Here is an 18,374-nt window from a genome sequence, read left to right on the forward strand (position 1 = left end):
GATGAGAACATCGGCCCTGTCGTCCCTTATCCTCCGGAGAACCGAAAGCAAAAGGATCAGGGGAGGAAACGCATACAGGAGACCTTCCGACCAGGACATCTGGAACGCATCTAGGGCAACAGGACTGTCTCTGAGGTTGAGTGAGCAGAACTTGTGCACTTTCTGATTCGCCTTGGTGGCGAACAGGTCCAGAATAGGTACACCCCATAAAAGCCCCATAATGATCCTGCGAAAGATCTCTGGGTTTAAGGACCACTCCCCCTGACTGAGACAGTCACGGCTGAGAAAGTCTCTTCCTCGTCTGTCCCCTCGATATGAAGAGCCGTCAAGGAGGAGAGATGTTGTTTGGCCAGCTGGAAGATTCGTAGAGACAGTCAGAAGAGATGGAGATCTGGTGCCTCCCTGGTGGTTGACGTATGCTACCGTCACCCTGTTGTCTGAAAGGATCCGAACATGGCGTCCTCGCAAGAAAGGTAGGAACCCTTCTAGTGCTTTGAGAATTGCCATGAGCTCTCTGTAGTTGGAGGACTGTGTGACTGAGCGTTCCAGTGACCCTGAAGCACCTGTTGGCGCAGATGGGCTCCCCACCCCCAACGGCTGGCATCCATGACTATTGTGTCTGTGACTTGGGAAAGCCAAGGAACCCCCGTCCGGAGGTGAGAGGGGTCCTGCCACCAATCCAGGGAGTGCAAGGTGTCTACTGACAGGGTCAATATTTTCTCCAAACAGCTTCCAGTCTCTGAAACCTTAGGACTTCCATCTGGAGGACTCTAGAATGTAGTTGGGCCCAGCATACTCCTGGAATACAAGAGGTAAGAGTCCCGACCAGCGACATAGCCTGTCGTAAGGACATGCATGGGCGACTCCTTACTGAAGAGAGCAAGGACAAGATCCTGGTGATCTTGTCCTCGGGCAGGTCGCACAACTGCCTGGTGGAGTCCAAGATGAGACCTAGGAAGACTTGACACTGAAGAGGCTGAAGTCTGGACTTCTCCCGATTCACCACTCAACCCAGGCCTTCCAGAATGGTGATGACTCTGGACACGTGATCTGCACATTGAGACTCTGACTGACCCACTATTAAGAAGTCGTCCAGATACGGGATGATCAAAACGTCTCGTTCCCTGACATGTGCCATGACTTTGGTGAAGATTCTTGGGGCCATAGAAAGCCCGAATGGCAGCACCTTGAACTGGAAGTGTCTCAGCCTCCTGGAGATGTGTAGTGCGAACCTGAGAAACCGTCGGTGAGACGGAAAAATAGTGATGTGGTAATAGGCGTCCTTTAGGTCGAGAACCGCCATAAAACACTCTGGATACAACAGCCGGATAGTTGACTTCGTGGTCTCCATTTTGAAGGCTCGCTGCACCAGATGCAATTCAAGTTCTTCACGTTGATGATGGTACGGAAGGTGGAGTCCGGCTTCTGAACCAGAAGGAGTGGAGAGTCATTACTTCTGTTTCCAAGGCCTGCTGCCTCACTGGGGACCGCAAGGATGTTATAATTGGAGACCCCCGAGGGGGTGAACTGAACTCCAATTTCAACCCTTCCGCCACTATCTGAAGGAGCCATGTGTTGGAGGAGATAGTCTTCCAGGCATGGAGGAAGAGGGATAGCCTGTCCCCCACCTGATGTCTGGCGTCATTGGGTTGATTTGTTCTTATTGTCGGAGTGTTTGCCAAAGAGAAAGCCAGAGGTAGTTTTCCTATGGTCCTTCCACTGATCTTGTGTTCTTTGGGACTTTTTTGTGAAAAACTGACGTCTCCGAAAGGGCCAGCTGCGAGAGGATGTCACCGGGAAAACCGGAAACCCCTTTTTCTTATCGGATGCCTTAGTGAGGAGGTCATCCAGGCCCGAGCCAAAAAGATATATACCTTCACAAGGCATGCCACACAGCTGTCCCTTGGATTGGACATCACCTTTCCAATTTTTCAGCCAGAGGGCCCTTCTTGCGGAATTGGAAAGCGCTGCTGATCTGGCAAAGAGTCTTAAGGAATCAACCGAGGCATCAGCCATAAAGGCTGCAGCACCCTGTATTAAGGGCATGGACGAGATTATATCTTTTTTCGGAGTGTCATTTCTCAACTGGTCTTCCAATTGCTGTAGCCACGCCATCAATGACCGGGCAACACAGGCGCTTGTCACCGCATGGCATAAGCCACCCGCTGTGGATTCCCAAGTCCCTCTCAGAAACCCATCAGCCTTTCTATCTAGTTGATCCTTAAGGGACCCCATGTCCTCAAATGGTAAGGTAGTGGAGCGTGAAGCTTTGGCAATAGCGACATCAATCTTCGGTGTTCTATCCCAGGAGGTAGACGCCTCCCCATCCACCGGGTACTTCCTTTTAAGGGAAGAGTTAAGATTCAACCTTCTGTCCACTTTTCTCCACTGATCATCTATGAGACCTTGAACCTTCTGGGGAATAGGAAAACCCTTACGTTTTTTGCAATCTAATCCCCCAAACATTACATCTCGGGTTGATTTGGGCCCCCAGGGGCCCACCATTCCCATGGTTGATCGCACCGTCTCCACTAAGGGGCACACATCCGCAGTAGGGAAACAAGGTCTACCACCTTCCTCGGAGTCAGAATCGGATGAGGAGGATCCCGATGAATCCGACAACTGAGAGTCATGAGCCGAACCTGCCGAAGTATCAGAAGTAGACAGCTTAAGATGATGAGACTTCTTGCGTCTCTTGCCCCCCTTTAGGGATTCCTGTACTTCTTCCCTGATAATGGTGCGCAATTCTGTAGAGAACCCTGGCCCATCTTTGATGAGGGTCTGCTGGATACAGCCCGAACAGATGACCTTGTTGTAATCAGGTGACAGGGAGGATTGGCATATCGCACATTCCTTGTGACGCTGCTTGGAGGTACACTTTTTCTGTACCTAACAAGAGAGGGGACATGGAAACGGGGCCTTGGTAAACATAGCTGACCACGAAGTTCACTCACCCCCCTTGACTCCTGGCAATACCGGATTCTGGAGGCGGATTCTTTTCTCCCTTGTTCCTATTGGAACCCACCGACCGAACGCTGCCCGGACTGGAAACAGCAGTCCTGGAACGATCAGCTGAGCCACGTTCTGAGCCACGCTGCGGTGACTCCTTGCTGCGGGGTGAATCTCCTGCCATGATGAGAAGAAGGGAATTTTGTTACTTACCGTAAATTCCTTTTCTTCTAGCTCTTATTGGGAGACCCAGACGATTGGGGTATAGCTACTGCCCTCTGGAGGCCACACAAAGCACTACATTAAAAGTGCAAGGCCCCTCCCCCTCTGGCTATACCCCCCCCGTGGTATCACGGGTTCTCCAGTTTTAGTGCCAAAGCAAGAAGGAGGAAGCCAATAACTGGTTTAAACAAATTAACTCCGAATAACATCGGAGAACTGAAAAACCGTTCAACATGAACAACATGTGTACCCGCAAACAACAAAAAAACATCCCGAAGGACAACAGGGCGGGTGCTGGGTCTCCCAATAAGAGCTAGAAGAAAAGGAATTTACGGTAAGTAACAAAATTCCCTTCTTCTTCAGCGCTCTATTGGGAGACCCAGACGATTGGGACGTCCAAAAGCTGTCCCTGGGTGGGTAAATAAATACCTCATGTTAGAGCTGCAAAACAGCCCTCCCCTACGGGGGTGTCACTGCCGCCTGCAGGACTCTTCTACCTAGGCTGGCATCCGCCGAAGCATAGGTATGCACCTGATAATGCTTGGTGAAAGTGTGCAGACTGGACCAGGTAGCCGCCTGGCACACCTGTTGAGCCGAAGCCTGGTGACGTAATGCCCAGGACGCACCCACGGCTCTGGTGGAGTGGGCTTTTAGCCCTGAAGGAACCGGAAGCCCCGCAGAACGGTAGGCCTCTAGAATTGGTTCTTTGATCCATCGAGCCAGGGTGGCTTTAGAAGCCTGCAACCCCTTGCGCGGACCAGCGACAAGGACGAAAAGTGCATCGGCACGGCGTATGGGCGCCGTGCGGGAAATGTAGATTCTGAGTGCTCTCACCAGATCTAGCAAACGTAAGGCCTTTTCATACCGGTGAACCGGATGAGGGCAAAAAGAAGGCAAGGAAATATCCTGATTAAGATGAAAAGAGGATACGACCTTAGGAAGAAACTCCGGAATGGGGCGCAGCACAACCTTGTCCTGGTGGAACACCAGGAAGGGAGCCTTAGATGACAGAGCTGCCAGCTCAGACACTCGCCGAAGCGATGTGATCGCAACAAGAAACGCCACTTTCTGCGACAGCCGAGAAAAGGAAACTTCCTTCAGAGGCTCGAAGGGCGGCTTCTGGAGAGCAACTAGTACCCTGTTCAGATCCCATGGATCTAACGGTCGCTTGTACGGGGGCACAATATGACAGACCCCCTGCAGGAACGTGCGCACCTTAGGAAGACGTGCTAGACGCTTCTGAAAAAACACGGATAGTGCCGAAACTTGCCCTTTAAGGGAGCTGAGCGACAAGCCCTTTTCTAACCCCGATTGCAGGAAGGAAAGAAACTTGGGCAATGCAAATGGCCAGGGAGACACTCCCTGAGCAGAGCACCAGGACAAGAAAATCTTCCACGTTCTGTGGTAGATCTTAGCCGAATTCGACTTTCTAGCTTGTCTCATTGTGGCAACGACTCCCTGAGATAATCCAGCAGATGCTAGGATCCAGGACTCAATGGCCACACAGTCAGGTTCAGGGCCGCAGAATTCTGATGGAAAAACGGCCCTTGGGACAGTAAGTCTGGTCGGTCTGGCAGTGACCACGGTCGACCGATCGTGAGATGCCACAGATCCGGATACCACGACCTCCTCGGCCAGTCTGGAGCGACGAGTATGACGCGGCTGCACTCGGATCTGATCTTGCGTAGCACTCTGGGCAAGAGCGCCAGAGGCGGAAACACGTATGGGAGCTGAAACTGCGACCAATCTTGAACCAAGGCGTCTGCCGCCAGAGCTCTTTGATCGCGCGACCTCGCCATGAATGCCGGGACCTTGTTGTTGTGCCGGGATGCCATTAGGTCGACGTCCGGCACTCCCCAGCGGCGACAGATTTCCTGAAACACGTCCGGGTGAAGGGACCATTCCCCTGCGTCCATGCCCTGGCGACTGAGGAAGTCTGCTTCCCAGTTTTCTACGCCTGGGATGTGAACCGCGGATATGGTGGATGCTCTGTCCTCCACCCACATTAGAATGCGCCGGACTTCTTGGAAGGCTTGCCGACTGCGCGTCCCTCCTTGGTGGTTGATGTATGCCACCGCTGTGGAGTTGTCCGATTGGATTCGGATCTGCTTTCCTTCCAGCCACTGTTGGAAGGCCAGTAGAGCAAGATACACTGCTCTGATCTCCAGAACATTGATCTGAAGGGTGGACTCCTGCGGAGTCCACGTCCCCTGAGCCCTGTGGTGGAGAAATACTGCTCCCCACCCTGACAGACTCGCATCTGTCGTGACTACTGCCCAGGATGGGGGCAGGAAGGATCTTCCCTGAGACAATGAGGTGGGAAGGAGCCACCATTGTAGAGAGTCTTTGGCCGTCTGGGAAAGCGAGACTTTCCTGTCCAGGGACGTTGACTTCCCGTCCCATTGGCGGAGAATGTCCCATTGAAGTGGACGCAGATGAAACTGCGCAAAGGGAACTGCTTCCATGGCTGCCACCATCTTCCCTAGGAAATGCATGAGGCGCCGCAAGGGATGCAACTGGCCCTGCAGAAGAGATTGCACCCCTGTCTGTAGTGACCGCTGCTTGTCCAGCGGAAGCTTCACTATCGCTGCTAGAGTATGAAACTCCATGCCAAGATACGTTAGTGACTGAGTCGGTGATAGGATCGACTTTGGAAAGTTGATGATCCATCCGAAAGACTGTAGAGTCTCCAGCGTAGCATTCAGGCTGTGCTGACATGCCTCCTGAGAGGGAGCTTTGACCAATAAGTCGTCTAGGTAAGGGATCACCGAGTGTCCCTGAGAGTGCAAGACTGCCACCACCGCCGCCATGACCTTGGTGAAGACCCGTGGGGCTGTCGCCAGACCAAATGGAAGAGCTACGAACTGAAAATGGTCGTCTCCTATCACAAAACGTAGAAAACGTTGATGTTCTGTAGCAATTGGCACGTGGAGATAAGCATCCTTGATGTCTATTGAGGCAAGGAAGTCTCCTCTGGACATTGAGGCAATGACAGAGCGGAGGGTTTCCATCCGGAACCTCCTGGCGTGCACATGTTTGTTGAGCCGTTTTAGGTCCAGAACAGGACGGAACGAGCCGTCCTTTTTTGGAACCACAAAGAGATTGGAGTAAAACCCTTGCCCTTGTTCCTGAGGAGGGACTGGGATAACCACTCCTTCCGCTTTTAGGGAATCCACCGCCTGCAGCAGAGCATCTGCTCGGTCTGGACGTGGGGAGGTTCTGAAGAACCGAGCTGGAGGACGAGAATTGAACTCGATTCTGTACCCGCGAGACAAAATGTCCGTCACCCACCGGTCTTTGACCTGTGACATCCAAATGCCGGAAAAGCGGGAGAGCCTGCCCCCGACCGGCGATGCGGAGGGGGGGGGCTGGAAGTCATGAGGTAGCCGCTTTGGAAGCGGTACCTCCATTTGCTTTCTTGGGGCGTGTGTGAGTCAGCCACGAATCTGAGTTTCTTTGCGTCCTCTGAGTCCCTTTGGACGAGGTAAATGGTGTCTTGCCCGAACCTCGAAAGGACTGAAACCTCTGCTGCCACTTTTTCTGCTGAGGTTTGGATGTTCTGGGTTGTGGTAAAGAGGAGTCTTTACCCTTGGACTGCTTAATGATGTCAGCCAATGGCTCGCCAAACAGTCTATCTCTAGACAAAGGCAAACTGGTTAAACATTTTTTGGAACCAGCATCTGCTTTCCAGTCCTTTAACCACAAGGCTCTGCGCAAAACTACCGAATTGGCGGACGCCATTGAGGTGCGACTGGTAGATTCTAGGACCGCATTGATAGCGTAAGACGCAAACGCCGACATCTGCGTGGTAAGGTGCGCCACTTGCGGCACTGCTGGATGCATGATAGCATCCACTTTTGCTAAGCCAGCTGAAATAGCCTGGAGTGCCCATACGGCTGCGAATGCCGGAGCAAACGACGCGCCGATAGCTTCATAGACAGATTTTAACCAAAGGTCCATCTGTCTGTCATTGGCATCTTTAAGTGAAGCGCCATCCTCCACTGCAACTATGGATCTAGCTGCAAGTTTGGAAATCGGGGGGTCTACCTTTGGACACTGTGTCCAGCGCTTGACCACCTCAGGGGGGAAAGGGAAACGCGTATCTTTAGATCGTTTAGAGAAACGCCTTTCTGGGTGAGCGTCGTGCTTCTGGATTGATTCTCTGAAGTCAGAGTGATCTAACAAAGCACTCAATTTACGCTTGGGATAAAGGAAACGAAACTTTTCCTGCTCCGCAGCCGCCTCTTCTGCTGAAGGGGCTGGGGGAGAAATATCCAACAGCCTATTGATGGCTGAGATAAGGTCGTTTACCATGGCATCCCCATCCGGGGTATCCAGGTTGAGAGGGGTTCCAGGAGTGGATTCCTGATCACTCTCATCAGACACATCACAGGGAGACTGATTGCGCTGAGACCCTGAGCAGTGTGAAGACGTCGAGGGTCTTTCCCAGCGAGCTCGCTTAGGGTGGCTGGGGCCATCATCTGAGTCATAATCCTCGGCCTGTGAAGCCGGGGACCCCCCTGTGGGCTGGATACATTCCAAGTAAGGGGGACCTGAGGACAGAGGCCTCGCCGTGCCCAGGGACTGAGCCCCATGCATAGATTGCAAGGTTTCAAGGATTTTTGCCATAGATACAGACATGTTATCTGCAAAAACTGCAAAGTCCGTCCCTGTCACCGGGGCAGAACTTACAAGCGTCTCAGCCTGGGTCGCTACCTCTCCCGACTCCGGCTGGCGAAGCAGCACCGGGTCGGAGCATTGCACACAATGGGGGTCATCGGAGCCTGCTGGTAGATTAGCCCCACATGCAGCACACGCAGTATACACAGCCCTTTTTGCCTTGGCCGCCTTGCGTTTTGAGGATGACATGTTGCTGCTTCCACAGAGCGATCTGGGATATGCAGCCAGAAGCGCACCTCACAGTGCAAGAAATACAATATCTATATATCTGTACCCAGTACACTAATACACAGTGAGGCACTAGAGGGACCAGCACAGAAAAATCGCTTACCGCCCGCTTAAAAAGCGGGTGTGTGGTCGCCAGATAGCCCCTAGTCCAGGTCTCCCAGAGCCTTGCGTCCTTCCTCCAGCCAGGCATGCATGTAATGGCTGCCGGCGTCTCGAGAGAGGAAGGGGGGCGGGCCCTGGGCGTTCCTGGCCAAGAGCGGGAAGCCTGCTTCCCTCTGTGCCAAGTGAGAGGGCTGGAGCATGTAAAACAGGCTCCAGCCCTCGTCGCTGCTAGCGAACAGCGTCTCTCCCCTACCCTGAATGACAGGGTGGGGGCGGGAACGAAACGGAGCTGCCGGCGTCCTAGGCCCAAAAAGCCGGGGACTAAATTTATAACCGCCGCCGCCGTAAAAGCGCGGACGGCGGATCCCCGGCGCACCACAAGTCACAGCAGCGCCGCCCGGTCCAGAGGGGGTCGGCGCTGCGTTCCCAAACACAAACAATCCCCCAGTAATCTGTAGGGACACCAACTCCACGTTGCGGTCCCCGGCGCACTACAACACCCAGCCAGCCCGGAGTGTGTCTGTGCCTGCCGGGGACACAGAGTACCTGTATGATGCAGGGCCTGTCCCTGATCGTACTCCTGCTCCGTCTCCATCAGGTTCTAATGGGTCTGTGGATGGAGCCCGGCATCAGAGCTGAGAGGCCGGCAGGATCCCACTTCCACAGAGCCCTACCAGGGGATGTGGAAGGAAAACAGCATGTCAGGCTCCAGCCCTGTACCAGCAATAGGTACCTCAACCTTACAACACCATCCAGGGGTGAGAAGGGAGCATGCTGGGGACACTATATGTGTCCTCTTTTCTTCCATCCGAAACAGTCAGCAGCTACTGCTGACTAAAATCTGTGGAGCTATGCATGGAATGTCTGACCTCCTTCGCACACAAAGCTAAAACTGGAGAACCCGTGATACCACGGGGGGGGTATAGCCAGAGGGGGAGGGGCCTTGCACTTTTAATGTAGTGCTTTGTGTGGCCTCCAGAGGGCAGTAGCTATACCCCAATCGTCTGGGTCTCCCAATAGAGCGCTGAAGAAAATGGAGAAAAAAAACTCACCCGTCCCATACGCCGGCCACACTTTAAAGGGAGAGCTCCGTTACATGGGTGCCGCCATCTTGGATCCTAGTGCGCATGCGTACACCAGTCACTTCCTAGTCGCACTGCACACGTCACCAGGGTCCACGCGTCAGTTCCGGTCGGCGCTTCCTGCTTCACTCCAGCGTGCTGCAGAGCAAGGACAAGCCTTCCAGCGGCCGCCGTGAGTGCGCACATCTCTGGAGCGACGCTGGGCCGAGCTCCCACTCCTGACCCGCACCACACCGCCACAGAGGCCTGAGACCGAGGGGGGGGGGGGTGCAACCAGGCCCGAGCACCGGCTTCTGGTAAGTACCAGGCTTCCACACACTGGGTTGGACCTGGGACAGCAATGGGTTGTCCATATCAGGACAGGAAACCAAAACTGATGTGGAGAGGTACCGCCTTTTTATCAGTGGTTTCCTGTCCTGATGTGGGCGGAACATCTCTCAGGTGGTGCTGTCATGGGCGGCAGGGGAAAAAGCCAGGCTGGAGTTTGCCAAAACTTACCTGAGAAAGCCTAAAACGTTTTGGAAGAATGTTCTCTGGTCAGATGAGACAAAAGTAGAGCTTTTTGGGAAAAGCCATCAACATAGAATTTACAGGAAAAAAAAGAGGCAAAGAAAAGAACACAGTCCCTACAGTCAAACATGGCGGAGGTTTCCTGATGTTTTGGTGTTACTTTGCTGCTTCTGGCACTGGACTGCATGATCGTGTGCATGGCATTATGAAGTCTGAAGACTACCAACAAATTTTGCAGCATAATGTAGGGCGCAGTGTGAGAAAGCTGGGTCTTCCTCAGAGATCATGGGTCTTCCAGCAGGACAATGACAAACACACTTGAAAAAGCACTAGAAAGTGGTTTGATAGAAAGCACTGGAGACTACTAAAGTGGCCAGCAATGAGTCAATACCTGAATCCCATAGAACACTAGTGGAGAGACCTCAAAATGGCAGTTTGGAGAAGGCACCCTTCAAATCTCAGGGACCTGGAGCAGTTTGCCAAAGAAGAATGGTCTAAAATTCCAGCAGAGCATTGTAAGAAACTCATTGATGGTTACCGGAAGCAGTTGTTCGCAGTTATTTTGGCTAAAGGTTGTGCAACCAAGTATTAGGCTAAGGGTGCCAATACTTTTGTCTGGCCCATTTTTGTAGTTTTGTGTGAAATGATCAATGATTTGATTTTTGTTTCATTCTCTGTGTTTTTTCATTGCAAGCAAAATAAATGAAGATAATACCAAAGAATTTGTGATTGCAATCATTTTCAAGAAGAAACTGTTTATCTGACAGAATTGCAGGGGTGCCAATACTTTTGGCCAGCACTGTACATACATATATACACAGTAAAGACCAAAAGTTTGGACACACCTTTTCATTTAAAGTTTTCTTTATTTTCAGGACTCTGAAAATTATATTCACATTGAAGTCATCAAAACTATGAATTAAAACATGTAGAATGAAATACTTAAAAAAGTGTGAAACAACTGAAAATAGGTCTTATATTCTAGGTTCTTTTCAAAGTAGCCACCTTTTGCTTTCATTACTACTTTGCATTCTCTTGATGAGCTTCAAGAGGTAGTCACCGGAAATGGTTTTCCAACAGCCTTGAAGGAGTTCCCAGAGATGCTTAGCACTTGTTGGCCCTTTTGCCTTCACTCTGCAATCTAGCTCACCCCCAAACCCTCTCAATTGGGTTCAGGTCTGGTGACTGGAGACCAGGTCATCTGGCATAGCACCCCCATCACTCTCCTTCTTAGTCAAATAGCCCTTACACAGCCTGGATGTGTGTTTGGGGCCATTGTCCTGTTGAAAAATAAATGCTGGTCCAACTAAACGCAAACCAGATGGCATAGCACACCACTGCAAGATGCTGTGGTAGGCATGCTGGTTCTGTATGCCTTCAATTTTGAATAAATCCCCCAACAGTGTCAGCAGCAAGGCACCATCACACCTCCCCCTCCTTGTTTCACGGTGGGAACCAGCCATGTAAAGTCCATCCGTTCACCTTTTTCTACAAAGACACAGTGGTTGGATCCAAGGAACTCAAATGTGGACTCAGACTAAAGCACAGATTTCCACTGGTCTAATATTCATTCCTTGTGTTCTTTAGCCCACACAAGGCTCTTCTGCTTGTTGCCTGTCCTTAGCAGTAAATTCCTAGCAGCTATTTTACCATGAAGGCCTGCTGCACAAAGTCTCCTCTTAATAGTTCTAGAGATGAGGTGTGTCCAAACTTTGTCTCACACATGTTTATTATCGCTATAATGAAAAACCTGTGCTATAAAACTGTACCATAACACCTAAAATAAACATCAGGAACAAAAAAAAAAAAAAAATGAAAGCATAAACTGTGTTACACTGACTCAAAAAGGTGTATCGACAAGAAAGAAAAATCCACATTAGAATCACTAAAAATTTCACTTTGTCCTGCAAAGACTACAGTCTCCTAAGTTGATTTTCTTTCTATGTGCAACCCATATACCCAGATGAGTTTGAGACCCCAGGCTAGAATTAGGGATTAAATATGTAGCAAACTGTAACCGGTCACACAAAACAGCTAAATGATATAACTTCCTGCATCATATCACACTTACCAGCTAGAGGTTGAAGAAATTTAGATGTGGGGAACAGAGCGCACCATAATGTGATAACCAAGCACTTACCCTAGGGAGGGAGAGTGGGTAACATTTGCTCCTCCCCCCATTTAACAAGGGCACCAGTAACAGCATTTAAAAAATAAATCTCTAATTTAAGAATCCAATTTACTGCAGGTGCACAGCCCACCCAATGAGTTTTCATCCAACTGGATCCAGATACAGAGGTTAGCATATAAATGGGGTTTGCTTCTGCTTGGAAGTCTGTTTCTAAGTGAGAAGTATATAGATCTAGATCAGTAAAATATAGTATATAGATCTAGATGAGTAAAATATATCTAGATATTATATTTTACTCATCCAGTCTGATAACAGTATTAACATATGGGGTTAATCTGCAGGTTTGTTGCATTATGGAGTTGCTTTGACAGTATTGAGAATGACCCAAAGAAAATTAACTTTGGTCCGGGAGCCACCAGCTTTCACTCATGCAGGTGGCCAGAGTAATTACAATTACCTCCACTGCTGTGTTGTGTATGGTAAGTAAACTTGACAGCCAATGCAGTAGTGCACAATGGTTCTGGCACTTCTATAACGCTATTAACTACCTACAAGTGCAGGTTTAATAGTGTCAGCGGACAGACAAGCTCCGTTTAACATGCAAAAACATACAGCCCCAAATGTACAGCAATAGTAATTTGAGCTGTAGAATCGCAAGGAGTCAAAAGCCTAGGAACTTTGTTTAAAAGGGGTGGTCCACTACAAAGCATTGTAGCCACATCAGTGTAAAGCTGTGAATGAACGCATTTTCTAACTACCTTCTGTTGTCCATTCTGCCTCTGAGTGGTGCTATCGCTGTTTGGTCATCCCCATCATGTGACCTGTGCTGCAGTGACCTCTGATGTCTGCTGTGGACAAATCAACTTCTAGAATTGAAAGTTGATGCGGCATCACAGAGGCGGGACCTAGTCTGAGTGACTAGGCTATGGATGGAGTTTCACCATACATCACAGCATTACAGCTCTGCAGTGAAGGAGAGCACACGAGGGGCTGTGACGTGTGCTAAAACTACACCCACAACCCAGTCACTCAAACTGGGTACCGCCTTGGGTCAACTTCCAATTCCTGAAGGTGACTTAACATTACCGGACATCAGAGGTGACTGCAGTCTAGGTCACGTGATGGAGAATAAGTGGACAGATAGCACCGCTGACAGGTAGAATGGCCAACAGAAGGTATTTAGCAAGTGCCTTCTGTCACAGCTTTACACAGCTTTGCCACTATACTTTGTAGTGAACCATCTCTTTAGAGGATATGTGAAATGTAGTCAATAGCTGCCATTTTAAATTGCATTTTAAAAACAAAAAAAAAAAAAAGTGTATCAAAATTAATAAAAGTTCAAAATCAAACTAGGTCTTTTCTTTTTTGTTCCACTATTAAAAAATTTTGTCAAGGGGAACTTTACTCCTACAGCTGTGCTAACAGTTTAAACAGAGAATCTTGTACATTTTAGTGCCCAACAACTGAGTACTGTGTAAAGAAGAGAAAAAAAAAAAAGGCACACTAAGTGCCCTGAAGGTATTAAGGCTATGTATGACATCTGTAACAAAGAGGGAAATACTAAAATGGCACAGACAGCTTTTTTTTGTTTTATTGTGAAATGAAAAAAACGACAGTACTGCTTTATATTCATTCATGATAATTCACCTATAGATTAAACTTGTTGTTTGCACTAAAATACGGATTTTGTAAACAGCAGAGCAAATAATCCTTTCAATCTAATTAACATCTCACAAAAAAAAAAAGGGGGATAAAAAAAAAAAATTTATATATCTCACTTAAGCTTCTCAACCAGTCCCACATGTCTACATGACAGCAAGAATTTGGCTGTGTAAAATCTGCCCATGTGAATCTTTACAATTCTGTCCCAATAGTGCCAGTCTCACTACATGATTTGCAGCTCAATATTCCAGAAGTTAGGAAAAACTTTATTAGTTGATAATATACCATGAATGTTCAATCTGCTAAACAACCAGGATACTCTAAACCACACTGACCCCTCCCCACAGCCAGTCCAATATTAATTGCTGGAATTTGTGCCCAGGATGGGCAATAACAAACGGATTTGGCATATAAGTGGATAAACAGGTTTAAATGAACATAGGGGGAAGAGAAAAAAAAAAGTTTATGCTCTATACACTATAATTTGACGTCAAACAAAACAAAATCCAAACTTTATATACACACAGATTTGTTGAATTTACATAGAAAATAAGGTTGCAAACATTGATTAATTCAGGCAGCTAACATTGGTTTATGCAACTTTATTGAAGAAAAAAAAAAAAAAAAGCTATTAGTTGATCAGTCGTCCATTGACTCTTGAATCCTTTTATTCAGTGCTATATTATCAGTGTTTTGGAAGAGAGATTAACTAATAGCTCAGCCTCCAAAAAAAAAAAAAGCCTCAATGAAAAATTACAGAACTTTGGAGCCTATCTTTGCCATTCAATGGGGTTTCACCTTCTAATTCCAATCTGTCATGTTTATTGACATGCATAAAATACATTACTTCTGCAGCTATATAATTTCAACACCAACTCTCCACCCAAAACATCAGTTAAGCATAAAGTGTATGAAAAGTCTTAAACGTCTGGAGGTTGTGAACACAAAAAAAAAAAAAAAAATCCATAGTAAATCCACATTGCTGAATCCTACAATAAGACAAGAGGATTTATTTACTTTTTTAATTTTATTTAATTTTGCCTGACACTTTCCCCTCCCTACCCCCAAAACAGAAGGCTCTAATCTTCACCACTTCAGTAAGAAATGAAGAATGGGTTTATCTCATAACCAAGTTACAGTGAAGACGACGGCCATGTTTTAAACACATGCTCAGTTTGATAAAGATTAACATCTTGGGCAATTGTATTCTGGCAACTACGTGACAGTCTAGAGAAGTTTCTGTCCGATGCTGAGCTAAAAGTCTTCCCATATGAGCATGTGCATGAAGGGAGGCAGCACAAAATAAAAGAAAAAAAAAATAAAAAAAAAAATAAGGAAGGGGTAAGTAGATGAGGTCTGAAAGGGAGGGGAAAACAGTAATTTAAAGTTTATTTTATTCCAGCTATAATGCAGGTGTATTTAGACTTGAAGGTAGCATCACATAGCATACTTCTGAGTCCATTCCCGGGCTATTCTGTTGTACCTAGAACAAGACAGAAAAGGATTAGAATATACAGCAAGTGTACAGTTCTGCATGGTTTGAAAACACTTTTTTTTTTTAAAAAAAACCCACTAATTTACATACATTAAATATATATTCTATATAATGGTGTATGTTTATTTGGGGAGGTAGGTTCATTCCGAAAAACATTTCAAAGTGATGTACAGGATTACAACATAGGCTATTTTACTCCTCTACTCCAGAGTGTTTGATTTTTTTTTTTTTAAAAAAAAAAATCGGCCATATGGTACAAGCTGTTATCTTTACAAAATGAGGTGTTGCAAACAGGATTCCATTGGGACACTTGTTTTTCCTGCATTATGGACTTTGTTTCTACCAAGGAGCTCACAAAGTTAGCAATAAAACTACCAATTTCTAAGGGGAAAGAAAAAAAAATCCTAGGGTAAAAGCACCATTAAAAAAAAAAACAAAACAAAAAAAAACACAAGAGAAACACGCTGGAAACTTGACTGAAATGTCCTCTTTAAAGTAAATTAGACTGAGGAGCGTCAAAACCAGGATCAAAAAGTTATGGTGCCAATTCAAGACAGCATGCATCTCAAGTCCTATATACACACCCCCTTTAAAGAGGACCTGTCACCAGACTAAGTAGCCAGCATTTACTTATTACATTCCTAAAGCTTTCCTGACTATCCAGCATTTCAAGAAGTCATTATATTGTTCCAAAGACCTGGACTTTAGTGAAGAAATATACTACTTTGCAAGCTACACCCCCTTCTAAAAGCCATGTAAAGTATTTATGCAGAGGAACCTATATAACCCCCCCCCAAACCCCAAGAATCTAGTAGGCAACCCCCCTCTGCAAAGAACCAAAACTTGCTATAATGGTTCCCCAAAATAAAGGGGCTTATATCACTGGATCTACATTGAGGAATTTAAAAATGGAGTACTAAAGGGGAGAAACTGAAAGAAAGGAAAGACGGGGCACTTCTTAATATTCCACATTGAGATGAAGGTTACTAGAAAGCATCTGTTGCCAAGTCAAAACACCCACGCAATCCAGTTAAATCATGCTTGACACTGGTTCCAGTGTGCACACAACATATGGAGACAAATTGACAATTTAAGCATATTAGGAGGTCCCAATATCCATAAACTGACATGCATAGAACACACAAGCAAGCTGGACTGCTCTTGCAAACTCATAACATGTGCTCCAATTTGTTCAGCCTTGAGCAAGGGTTGTGAAGATGCCAGCTGCCACTTAGACTATGCTAAGAACACACAACCAGCTTTTCTGCAGTTTGTACGGGAGTGCGCCGGATCCGACACTGTGTACAGTACAGTGGCTGTGCGACAAGCTCCGGTCACATGCTGTCATGTGACTGGAGCATGTGACCAGGAAGTTGCAGAGCAGCCACTGTACTGTATAGACATTACGGGAGTGCGCCGAAGCCGACAAACGGCAGAAAAGCCGGATGTGTGTTCTTAACCTAATCCTGAGAGTTCACAAGATCATGGGTTAAAGAAATCTGGGTGAATCCTGTGCTTTTGTGCAAAAGCTTTTTTAACTATTCTGAAAATTAACTGCAACAATATCACACAATGATGTCACTAGCCTCACTTCGACCAAAGAAAAGTAGATTTTTATGGAGGGTATGATGTAGCAATAAGTGAGGTGAAGGTGTATCTGACAGGTTGACCAATAACTTTAGACACCCCCCTCATTCGATGAAGCTTTTGTCAAATACTCTCCTTTAGCAGGAAATTAAATTTGTAAACAAAAAAAAAAAACAAAAAACGAAAAAACAAGAGGCTTCTAGGACCTTGATCCCTGGAAATCAAAAGGGCAGTCACTGGACAAGATTTTAGTGAAAGCACAAATCTTTGTTAAATGCCATCTATAAAGCAAATAAAACAAAACATTAAGTGGTCAGACATCTCCGAGTCCAGTCAAATGGTGCTTTGAATTAACCACTATTGGTAAGATATATATTATCTGAGATAATTGCTTATAAGAATGTTCACATCTAGGAGGTAGGGCTCATTGAGATGTCCGATGTTCTCGTGCGACTGCTATCTGGCTAGCTTTCTAAACTGTCAGAAAGGAGTCTGGAGAAATGTTCTTTTTCACTATGTACTAGAATAAAGTACATGACACTCGGATCAGACAAAGTCGGACCCCCCAAAGAAAATTCTCTCATTCATGGAGAAAAATCAGATGTCTGCACGAGCCCTAATGGAAAACAGTTACTCAACACAATTTGTTAAAGCATAAAAATGAGCAAGATTGCAATTGTCTTGTTATTTCTACCTCCAGTCATTCTCCCGTAGTCAAAGATTGTCTTTTTCAGAACTCATTTCTATGGAGCCTCCAGATCCAGGCCTAGTGTGCAGCAGTGACATTCCAAGAGAGCTTAACTCCCAACATACCAGCCACCGCTCTCCAGCACACTGATTTCTACACAGCAGTTATCTGCTCCCCCCCCCCCTTTTCCTGCAACATCAGATCACTAGTGATGGGCAGTCCAGCTCTTTTTGGTGATCTGGCTGACATGGCTATGTTCACCAAAAAGAGCAAGATCTTTTGGATCTTAAATAGATGCCTATTATGTGTTCACCCCCTGGTGAACATATTTAAGATTATGTTAATGTGGTATAAACCCTGCCCACCCACTGCTAACCTTGCCCACCACTTGCAACAAGCCAAGTTAAGTGGGCAGGGTTTCAGCCTCCAAACACCAGACATTTTACACCCAGAGAGCCATTAAGAATTTAGTGGCTTATGTTTGTGTCGGCTCCCGTTGTTCATAGCAGGGAGACTGCTCACTACAGGCCACAGCTTTCATAGGAGGTCTAAACAGCTGTCTGCTTTTGGTATCTGACGTTTAAACTAACAATAGTGTCTCCATATTTGTCACTCATGGAGGAGAGCCCGCCGTGCTAGAAGCCAGGAAGGAAACTACACCGCTCATAGCTGCTCGAGAACTTGAGAATGCTTCTTTAAAAAGATTGAAATATTTAAGCTAAGCAAACAACTGCTGAGCGGGTCCTGTAATATCTTAGGAAATGGTTTAGTGATGCATCACTAATCTAGATGAACACATCAAAAATATATTTGGGCAGCTGAAAGGCAAAAGCCTTTGAGTGTTGGATGCAAAATTCACTTCCATTCGCTTACCAGGAAAAAACAAAAAAAAAAAAACCGAAAACACCTGAATGTTTAAAATAGACTGGATGGATACTCACCCAAAAGGTTTTCTCTTCTAGCAATTTGCAGGAAATTTATGGACACTTTACCGTTAACCAGGAGACACAGCTTACTCTCTTGCAATCAACAGGAAAC

General features: G+C 46.9%; 1 protein-coding gene across 2 annotated transcripts in view; it reads right to left on the reverse strand.

The window, feature by feature from the left end:
• Positions 1 to 13,479: 13,479 nt before the first annotated feature.
• The window catches only part of LOC142311597 (ubiquitin-conjugating enzyme E2 D2), a 70,924-nt gene continuing 66,029 nt past the window's right edge, over positions 13,480 to 18,374 (reverse strand). For both annotated transcript variants that reach the window (XM_075350158.1, XM_075350166.1), the window contains one exon: positions 13,480 to 15,049. Coding sequence is in view for 1 of the 2 variants with exons in the window: in XM_075350166.1 (XP_075206281.1) it covers positions 15,004 to 15,049 (46 nt within the window). In the remaining variant the exon portion in view is untranslated. The remainder of the gene's footprint in view (positions 15,050 to 18,374) is intronic.

Source organism: Anomaloglossus baeobatrachus, chromosome 1 (assembly GCF_048569485.1).
Source record: "Anomaloglossus baeobatrachus isolate aAnoBae1 chromosome 1, aAnoBae1.hap1, whole genome shotgun sequence".
Lineage (NCBI taxonomy): Eukaryota > Metazoa > Chordata > Amphibia > Anura > Aromobatidae > Anomaloglossus > Anomaloglossus baeobatrachus.